Source organism: Octodon degus, unplaced genomic scaffold, assembly GCF_000260255.1.
Source record: "Octodon degus isolate 3935 unplaced genomic scaffold, OctDeg1.0 scaffold00194, whole genome shotgun sequence".
In the NCBI taxonomy this organism is placed as follows: domain Eukaryota; kingdom Metazoa; phylum Chordata; class Mammalia; order Rodentia; family Octodontidae; genus Octodon; species Octodon degus.
The window spans coordinates 1,027,642-1,038,165 of NW_004524770.1; the positions used below are offsets into that span (position 1 = coordinate 1,027,642).

A 10,524-nucleotide genomic window follows, 5' to 3' on the forward strand; every position below is an offset into this window, starting at 1 on the left:
GGGAGGGGGAGGGGCGGACGGGTGGGGGAGGGGTCCGGGAGGACGGGCCTGGCGGCGGGCTGCCTCCGGCTTGGGCGCGAGGGTCCGTGTGGGTCGGGGACCCGGGCGTGACCGTAGACGCCCCGAGCTGCTAGTGCGATTGCCCGAAGGTTCATTTCAAGTGATTTTTGGTTTTGTGTTTGCTTTGTGCTCTTCTGTATTATTGTTTACTGGCCTGTAATTTTTGAAATGACCAAGAGTGACCGCCTTTTAGGTGTCGATATAGGATGAAACGTACAGTTCCATTAATTTTGGCAAATGCATACTCTCTGGGGACCTTCACGACGGGTGTTAGAAAATGCACCTCAAAATTGCCGCTGGTGGTTAGGATAGATATATAGTTGCATTCTCTTAACCAATAGAGGGGTTTGTTGTAATAGTTTTTGTAAATAGGATATCCTGTCTGCATCTTGTACAGCAAATAACCACTAGGAAGACAGTATGCAATGTGTTAATTATTGAAACTGCACTACCAATTTGATTTCAAACTGTCTCGTTATTTGTCTCTCAAAATTATGGGGAAAAAAATAAAACGTAATACTTACGCATAATGAATACTATTCTGCTATGAAGGATGAATTTGAACCATTTGTAATAAAATAGATCTTGAAAATATGCTAAATGAAATAAATCAGACATATAATTTTAAAATTATATGCCACTGGTGGGGTTTCTGTCTCTATCTGAGTTTATCCGACCTTGAGCATCATGTAAGTGCAATCACTGAAAAGTGCACTCTTAAAATGGCTTCTTTCTCAGTGGCGGGTTGCTGGGGCGGAACCCAGGGCCGTGGCGCTGAGGTACAGCCCCTGCCCTATTATTTTGTTGAGACAGGACAACATAATGTTTTTGAGATTGATTCATGTTATGTGTCAATAACTTAGCACTGAGGCTGGGGAGATGGCTCAGTGGAATAAGCGCTTCCCTGGCAAGCGCAAGGACCTGAGTTCAATCCCCAGTTCTGCAAATAATAATAATAACAGCGCTTCTTACTGAGAATTCCACTGAATAAATAGGCAACATTGGTTTATTCATTCATGTGTTGGGCACTGGGGTCATTTCTAAATTCTCTAAGGAGGAAAACTTGGAAGAGTGAGAAAGGCATCCCTAGAAAGGCTGCAGGTGGTGCCGGCTTCTGGCGTTCAGTGATCAGCCAGGGGAAGCTGCTGCTGATTTTGTGATCATAAAGCCGAGAGCAGTGCAGTGGCCGGTTCGATCCCCTGCGTGCCCTGCCGGCCCCGCTCTGAGACGGTGATTGAGACTGGGCTGGGCGTGGTGGCACGCGCCTGTAATCCTAGCGTTTAGGAGGCTGAAAACGGGAGGATCAGTACGAGTCCGATCTACCTAGTAGACCCGGTGCTAAATACATTGAAAAAAAAAGCAGAGAACTCTTCGTGCTGCCTCATCCAGCTAGGGGCGGTCTGGGCTTGTAGCTCCACTAGAACAGGTTCCCAGAGCCGAGACAGATGTGGCCCTCTCGGAGTTAACATCCACAGCTGCCGCTGCCCCTACAGTCTTTAGGCTGCTAGGAAGGCCTAGTGACAAGGAATCTGCAGTAGAGTGGTAATCACTGCAGAACATGCAGCTGCGTGTTGAAACGTTTCATCACTCTGCCTAAAATACTCAGATAATTTGTTTTCTTTCAGAGATGTGGGAGGCCCATTAATTTTCAGCTATAGTAATGTGATCATTATTGTGATTTCCACCTGGAGGCTCTTCAGTTCTACTTGTGAGTGACACTGAACAGATTAATAGCACAGTGAAATGTCCCCAGAGTAAGTGCCCTCGCAGAGCGGGAGGCCTCATGCATCCTAGTGAGGCAGTGTGAGCCAGATTGCACCAGGGACATGGCACAGTGCTGCTGCTCCCTGGCCTCGCCTTCCCCGTGAACCAACGCCTCTACTTCCTGAGCACTGGCTAGGGTGGCGGCCTTGGGCCTGGCGAGGAAGTTCTCCTTTAACTCGGGGCAGCTCACCACATTCTTTCTGATAGGAACTCATTGCTCAGAGGAGTATTTTGCATAGAAAAATTTTGTGATTTGTTCAGAGCCTAAAAGGCAGTACAGTTGGGCATGGTGGCTCACACCTGTACTCCCAGAAGGCTGGCCTGGGCTACGTAGTTCAAGGCTGGCACCAAGGGTTCACACCCAGCAGTCTGGCAAGTCCTCCTCAGAGTAGAGGGGCACATGGAGCTGGTGCCGGCCTGTCCTCTGAGCGGGGAAGCCCAGCATGGGTTCTGGAGATCAGGATCCCAGAGGTTTCATCCCAAAAGAGTATCAGAAGAAGTGGGCCCGCTCCACGGCCAGGTCAGCCCAGTCCAGCGGGCACAGCCAGCTCTCACTGGGGGTGGCAGGACCTGAACCAGAGCTGTGCGGGCTGGTGAGACTGGCCCCCGCGGGCTTCATGTGTGTGCACATGTGCAGTGTGGGTGTGTGTGCGTTCACGTGTGGTTCGTGTGCCTGTCAGTGGCGCATTCTGTGCATGGGGGTTGCACGTATGGTCACACACCTTCAGGCTCATTGGCTCGGGTCTGACGTAAGCAGTGACAGTGGTGGGTGCAGGTGGGGTGTGCTGAGGGTAGGCGTCTGCCCAGGGCGCCCTTCTTGGCAGTCCTGCCACGTGCACACGCACAGCTGCCAGGGATGAGGCTTAGTCGTGGGCGAGGTGCCTGGGAGCTGGTGCTCGGAGGGGGATGCCACCCGGCCTTTTCCACCCTTGAGAGGATGCCACATGGTGAGCATTACCAGCCTGGCTGAAGGACGGTGGGTGTCTCCACCCTTTTCACACCTTTTTGTATGGTGCACTTTGGACAGAAGTCATGTGCGCAGCCACACTGAAGGCTTGGGAAGTCAGACTGACCTCCTCACAGGCAGGCAGGAAGGAGTACAGCCCCAGCCGCCCAGCTGAGTCCAGGGCCTGCACTGTGCTCTTCGCAGTCAGGGCGACTTCCCTCTTGGTGGAGGGCTGCTCTCAGGAAGCATCATTGCCTGTGTCAGCCAGCCCCATGTCAGCCTCCAGCTTCCTCTTGGGCTTTGAGTGCATCCGCTCTCGGGCTCAGGCCAGGGACCCGGTAGCCCCAGTCTGCTGTTAAGAGGTGTCTCTTCGGAGCACTCAGTGAGTCTGTGGCACTTGCTGGCTACCAGGATGCAGTTAAACCCACCTGAGGTTCCATCAGAAACAACTCCTTGGGGGCCGGGGAGATGGCTCAGTAGAATAAGTGCTTCCCTGGCAAGCGCAAGGGCCTGAGTTCAATTCCTGATTCTGCCACAAAACAAAAGAAGCCTGTCTTCTGACAGTGGCTAGGAAGGGAGCAGTACAGCAGATGAGGAAGGTTGAGGGTCTTGGGAAGGCTTGCAGGGTGCAGATCTGCATCCCACAGCACGCCTGGGGCCGCGTGTAGGGGAGCATCGGGTGGAGACTCCTACAGGAAGCACCTGGTGGCATGGGGGCCACAGGAAGGAATCAGCACAGCCTGAGCAGGGATTGCTGGGCAGGGCAAGAACTAACCTTCCCATACAGGGCCGGTGGTTAGGCCGCACAGTCCACAGAGATAGGCGACCAGTGACCTTGTTTTCCCAACACTGACCTGGTATTTATCCTCAATGACACATGCACCATGGGCGCATGCCCCAGTGCAGGAAACAAAGAGGACGACAGAAGGCAGACCCCTGTGGGCAAGTGCTGCTCCCAGGCAGCGTTTCTTGGCACAGTGGATGTTGCAGTGCCCACCCAGTCCCCCTCACCAGCAGGGTACCCACCACCTCAGGTGTGGGTCCACTGAGCCCCTGCAGCTCATAGCACCTCCTTTTTCAGAGAGTGATTCTGCTGGCCTTGGGGCTACATCCCGCCCAGACTATTGCCAATGAGTGACAGATAGGAGCCCAAGGAGTCTCCCTGACAGGGTATCTCCACCTCCAGAGCCGCTGTCCTCCCGGCCAAAGCCCCTCTTAGCTTATTCTCTGCCCTTGCCTGTCCTGTGTCACATCTACCTCCCTCCTCAGAGCCTCCGTGTCCTCCCAGAATTCCTTATATTGAATTCTAACTCCCAAAGAGACGTATTGCGAGGTAGGGCCCGTGGGGTGAAGGGAGCAGAGTGTTATAAGAGGGTCCTGGGGTTCTCCCTCACCTCTGCTGGCCCAGAGGATGCAGGGAGCAGAGCCCTCCGTGAGCAGCAGGCCCTCTCTGGACAGCGAACCTGCAAGCACCACGAGCCTGAGCTCCCGGGCTCCAGACATGCACGCAGTACCTTCCGTGGTCTGTAAGCTGCCTGCTCCCCGTGTCCTGTCACAGCAGCCTGAACACACTGAGCCACGCACCTCCAGTGACAACTGGCGCCGAAGTCCCCTGGCAGGCTGTGCTTCTGGAGAGCCTGACCCACCCGCTGCCTCTGAGCTGGCCTTTGAGGCCGTTCTTCCTGCAAGGGGAGCCAGCTTCTCAGCACAGGAGAGAGACCGCAGAGGGCTGTCCTTGGTCTCAGCCCTGCACTGCCCCCAGGGTCAGGATGCAGAGTTGGGCTCATCATGAAAAAGCGCCAGGCCACTGGGGTGGTTCTGGGTGAGAGTCGGTGATCCTGTGTCCACGCTGTGGGCAGCACAGCAGCTCTTTCCCTGGTCTGTGGGTCTTGTGCTCCTTTCAGGCTGAAAGACAGGAAGCACTCAGGAGAGGAGACCAAGGCCAGAGAGACGTGCCCAAAGTCACAGCTTTTCTGAGGCAGCATGAGGGTCAGAGAGGGCTCATCCGTGGTGGAGCCTCTGCGCCCCCTAGTGCCCGGTCACTGTCTCATTAACAGCCCCCGCCCCCCCATGCAGACAACTTCCCTTCTTCCCAGTCCCCTGAAGTACAGATGAAGTCCAGTCCCAAACTCGGCATGCAAGGCCTCCAGGAAACTTGGATTCTGATCTGGGCTTTGTCCCACCCCTGTTGTCCTGCTGCCAGGCCCTGAAGCTGAAAGGCTCGCTCACCCTCCTCCCCCGCAGCTGTGGGGATCCCGCCAGCTCCTTGGGGCCTCTGCCCTGGGCTGGCTGGCGCCTGCTCCCCTTGTAGCTTTTGTTTTTTTTTTTATTTATTTATTTTTATTTATTACATTTATTTATTGTGTGTGTGTGTGGCCAGCTCAGCCCACCAGGGGGCGGGTCTGGCTGGCATGTGGTGCTGGGGATCGAACCGTGGTGCCTGTGCTTTGCCAAGCTCGTTTCAAGTAGGTGCTTTAGACCACTGAGCCATCTCACCAGCCCCCCCCTTGTAGCTTTTGTGAGGGTCCTGTACAGAGGCAGCCCCCAGCAAACCTCGGGCCCCACTCGTAGGGCTGGGGCATTGCCAGGACTGTGGAAGTCCAAGCCTTGACATCAGGATGGGGAACAGATGACATGGGGGGGCGGTCTCAGCTCAGTGCGGGCTTTGGAGAACTAGAGGCTGCACCCTGCTGCCCAGGGCACCACGTGGGGCCCCTGCGGGTGGGCAGAGGGCCAGCAGAGCTTCCACCGGCGCAGGTCAGGCCCGATGGTGGCTGGGCAGCCGCTGTCCCTCTGCTTCTCTACAGGCCTTTCCCATTGGGCTGCTGGCTCCCCCAGAGACAGCAGCCAGGGCGTGTGTGCTGTTGGGGTGGGGCTGAACAAAAGCATGGGCTTGGGGTGTGGCTGGTGTGTGTGCACAGCCAGACAGGGCACTAGGGTTCTGAGAGCTCAGGGAAGCCACCAGCGCCTCCAGTGCCGGGACCCTCTTCCCCCTGGATGGCTACCTGGAGCCGAAGGCAGAGTACGTGCAGAAGCCGGGGGGGGAGGTAGTTGCACCTTTGTCAGGGGAGTCAGTAGCTGTCAGCCGCTGGAGCTGGGGGTGGGGCTCTCGGGGAGGCAGGGATCAGATGGGTCCATGGGACCTGTGAGTTCACTGGAGACACGCCCAGAGCGGAGCCCCTTGGGGTACCCGAGAAGATTGCTGACCGTGGATGTCTGGGGCTGGCTTGCAGCAAGGTCTAGGAGGGAGCAGACACCTGAAGCGGGACTGGAGGCTCCATCGAGTCAGTGGACACAGGGCAGGTGCCCACCAGGAGGCTGCAAAGGGATGCCAGGAGAGGTGGGAGGAGACGCAGAAGTCAGCAGTGGATGCACTGATCCTAAGGTGTGCGCCAGTTGGGGGCATTAGGCCATAAGGGGGCTGCACAGTGTGCGGCACAAGCCAAGGGTGGGGCTCGGCGCAGCCAGCTGGCTCAGTGCTGCAGCGCTGTGTGTGCTCCAGTGCGTGCGATGGGGTGGCCACTTACTGCCTTGGCACCCTCCTCTCAAGGCCCTCCCATGGAACCCTGAGATGTTCCTTCAGTCCCCTGAGCCCAGCTCTAAGGTCATAGAGACCTATAGTTAAATCCTGCCTCTTCCATTTATAGGCTAGGGGAAAGTCATGTATGCCCAAGCCTCAGTTTGCTCATCTGTAAAATAGGAGAATGGACAGTCCCTTTCTTCAAGGGTTCTTGAAAGATTAAAGGAGGTGTCAAGATAGAGACGCTCTTCTGTGGCTCCTGCTGAGGCCGGGGTGCTCCTCAACACAGGAGTGGCCCTACCACAGAGACTCAGAGCAGACTGTAGGGGAGGGTGCCCAGTGTTTCTTCATACAGCATAACTTCAGTAATGGACATAGTGAAGTTATGCCGACTGCTGGGCAGTTCCTGTGCTTCCAAAGATTCATGCCGGCCAGAGCAGTGGCTTCTGAGTCTTCTCTCCCTGCTGTGGTGTGAGTGATGAGGGCCCCTTGAGAACAGTGCTGAGTCTGAATCCTGTGATGACTTTCTGAGCTGTGGCTGCAGGGGCAGACGTGTCTCAGGGCTCTGGCCTGTGCATGGGATCAGCGCTCTTGTGAAAGGCTCCAGGTTGAAGCAGGTTCTCCTTCTGCCTTCCTCTATGTGAGGACTCAACAACGGGGCGCCATCATAGAAGTAGAAGGCAGCAGCCCTCGGATCTGCTGGTGTCCCAATCACGAACTCCCCAGCCTCCAGAACTGTAAGAGACAGACTTCTGCTCTTTATAAATCACCCAAGCTCATTGTGTTATAGCGGCAGAAATGGGCTGAGATTCTCCCAAACACGACCTTCCTGTGACACCGGGGAATCATCATGTTGGGGCCTCCATCAGTCAAGACATGGATGGAGGCCCAGAAGAGGGAGGAATATGCAGAGGAGGAGGGAGAGCTGGCCACCAGCCCCCACAGAGGACAGACATAAACAGGCCTGCAGCCTAGCTTCTCATCGCTTTCATTTTTTCCCAGTTTGTTTAATGAACCAAATGCTTAAGAAAGAAACCCCAGTTTTGCCACCCCTGCCTTTCCTCTTTGATCCCTGAGTTGCTGAGATTAAAGAAGTCCCAAAAGAGAGCTCTGAAACATCCTGGACCACTTCTGGGCCCCAGTGCCCGGGAGAAGCTCTGGGAGCTCTGGTGACCTCCTGGAGGGTGTGTGGAGCCGGGCCCTGCCACGAGGCCTCAGGGTACTGAGGCCTTCTGCTGCTGCAGGCTTCCTGCAGACTTCTGGGTCTTGGCTTTCGGCCTCATGCGTGGCCAGCAGGTCCTGCCATTACGTGTCCTCACAAGGACTGGAAGTACCCATCATTGCCCGTGTTTGCACTGCCCTTGTCTAGTGTCTGTTTTTATTTTCAACATTGGCCCGTGTCAGGTGGCTTGGGCTGTGCTCTGCATATTGTCCCAGTGGCCTGTGGACTGCATGCTTGTGTGGGAAGGGCCCATGCCTCTACTGAACCCTGGGGAGCCCCACACCTGCAACTCAGTACTGCAGTTGGTGAAATTCTGCGGACAGTGACTGTCTGCTTCAAGACACACCCTGTTTTGGCCCTTATTATACTTGCTGCCTCTTCCTCCTCCTCTTCCTCCTGTTCCTCCTCTTCCTCTTAGTGGTGTGATCTCCCTAACACTGAGGCTGAGCTCCCCTGCCTCGGGCTGAGTGGACAAGTGGACCACGAGTGCTGGTCCTTGCTCCCAGCCCGTGTGATCTCAGCATCATTAACCCTCATTCACCCTTACATCCTCACTGCTGCCTGCTACGAGGCAGTGGGGCTGCCCGGCCAGGGAGCAAAAGGAGACCGGAGGTGGTGGGCCGCTGCCAGGGGCCTCAGGCCAGGCCTCTGCTGGACAGGGCTGGCCTGTGGCATCCTGCTGTGAGGTAGCCGGGGATACTGAACAGGCCCTGCTCCCTAGGCTTCAGTCAGCTCGCTCCTCATACCCAGATGATCTGAGCTCCATCCCCCAGACACCTATGCCAGACATCTGCTTTGGTGCTGAGAGGCCAGATTCCACAGGTGAACTAAATGGCCCAAAGAGGAGGTCCTGGCCATCCTTGACCCTGGTGTGTAGCCCAAGAGGAGCGCTTTCTGTTCTCCATGTGTGCCTGCTCTCTGTGTGCCAGTGGGTGAGGCGGGGTAGTGGTGGAGGGGTGGTGCTTCAAGAGGCCTCACCAGGACCCATGGAATTGCAAAGCAGCAGTGTCCAAAGCTGTCAGCCATCTGTCAAGAGAACCAGCAAGGACACGAGCCCTGGCCAGAGGCAAGGAGGATGCCGCCCTGGGCTGCAGAATTCTTAGATGGGACCACACCGCACTCCACCACAGTGAGCCCCAGCACTCAGATACGAGCTTGGCCACCGTGACAGCTGGAGGCAGAGAGGCAGGGCTATGCGGCTATGCACTTTTATCTGCGGCTGTGCAAGGAGGGCCATGCCCTCTGCATGGGCACTGGGGGTCCATCCATGCATGAGAACACAGCGCAGTCCCTGAGCTGTCAGCTCTGGCAGATGTGACTGGCTCTCGCATCAGACACATGCACAGGGGCAAACAGATCACCTGAGTAGCTCACCCTAGCTTTGTACCGCCACTGAAGGTAACTGTAAAGCTCCTTTATCTGCAGTATTTGTATGTTTGGTTTTTTATGTTTTAGGATATATATTTGTGTACATAAGACTCACTGTCAGATTTACAAATGAATCTGATGTTTTGTCATTCTCCTACAAGGGAACTTGTTCATAAATCAGGGACTTCTCCTCCTTTTGATGCACTGAGCCTGCCTTGTACAACAGTGAGGGGCATCCCAGGGGACATCTGTTCATGTCAGGGGACATCTGCTGCTGTGGGCAAGAGCCACTGGCATCTTGGCGGAGACCAGAGACGCTCCACCATCATGTGCCCAGCATGGGCTGTGTCCATGGTGTGGCTGCTGAGACACACTTGCATGCAGTATTTGCCACCTGCTTCTTTGGCTGAAGAACTTTCCAGAACTTCTTCCCAGGGCCTGCCCTAAAGGCCAGGGCTCGGATTGCACCACGTGTGGCCCTGTCTGAGCCCCAAATCTGACTGACTCCATTCAAGGGACATAGGCTGAGCCACCCGAACAGAAACGGGGGCTTCTGAGGGCTTCCGGGGCCCTCTCCCCTTCTGATCCCATCTTTACCCCGGCTGGCTCTCTGTGGCCTGGTGGGGAGCCACCAAATCAAATAGGGGTGCTCTTGGAGATTCATGAAATGGCATGGGTGGATCGGGAGTCAGCTACCGCAGGAAACCACCCGGGCACTCCTCTGAAGGGGCCATGATGGGGCGGGTGTGGGGATGGGGATGGGGCGGGGCACGAGCCGTCTTCCGGGAGGGGCCTGGGCACTCTCTGGCACTGGGCCAAAGAACTTGCTGTAGATCGCAGATCCTGTCTGTCCGCGAGCCAGTGAGCAACACCCCCTCCACGCAGCCTGCGAGCCGCTCTATCGCCGCTTTAAGGAGCGTTTAGAACCCCTTCCCTGTGCCGAAGCCCCAGGGCTTGCAGGGTGGGAGGGGTGAGAGGCGAGGCGCAGCTGTCACCCAGAGGGGGTGGTGGACAAGGTGGGGCGGGGCCGGGGGCGGGGTCTGCGGGGCGGGGGCGCCCGAGGGGCTCTGGCCCACACTGGCGGCGGCGGCCGCGGGTGGAGGACGCCATGGGCTCCTGTTCCGGCCGCTGCACGCTCCTGGCGCTCTGCGCTCTGCAGCTGGTGAGTGCCAGGTTCCACGCCAGGTCGGGGAGCTCCGGGGTCGATGGTTCGGACCCCAGCGCAGGCAGCGGGCGCGGGCACCGCCAGTGAGGAGCGAGGCTGCGTCTTGAGCCTCGGGGACAGGTGCCAGGGGGTGGCTGGAAGGCCCTGCCCGAAACAAAAGCCGTTCAGCAGGGGCGACCCTCGCGGGCCTCGTCAAAGTCCCGCGGGCACGCGTCGTGCGGGTGGGACTCTGTTGTGCGCTGTGCCCACAGGTATCCAAAGGCGCGTGTGGCCCAGTGTGCGCCAGGCGCAGAGTGGTTGCAGCGTCGTGTGCTGTGGCCGCCCTGAGGCTGGGTGTACAAGGGAGTGGGAGTGCTTTGCCGGTGCGCGTCTGCCGGCCCTGCAGTCCTGTTCACTTGGCCTGGAGAGAGAGCAGGAGTGGGGGCCCCAGTGCCCAGGGCTGGGCCCACACTTTTTTTTTTTTTTTTTTTTTTTTTTTT

At 56.8% G+C, this 10,524-nt stretch overlaps 1 protein-coding gene across 1 annotated transcript in view; it reads left to right on the plus strand.

The window, feature by feature from the left end:
• The first annotated feature begins 9,973 nt into the window (after window positions 1-9,973).
• The window catches only part of Nkain4 (sodium/potassium transporting ATPase interacting 4), a 13,605-nt gene continuing 13,054 nt past the window's right edge, over window positions 9,974-10,524 (plus strand). The window contains exon 1 of the mRNA XM_004644157.2: window positions 9,974-10,042. Coding sequence (XP_004644214.2) covers window positions 9,989-10,042 — 54 coding nt within the window. The 5' untranslated portion in view covers window positions 9,974-9,988. The remainder of the gene's footprint in view (window positions 10,043-10,524) is intronic.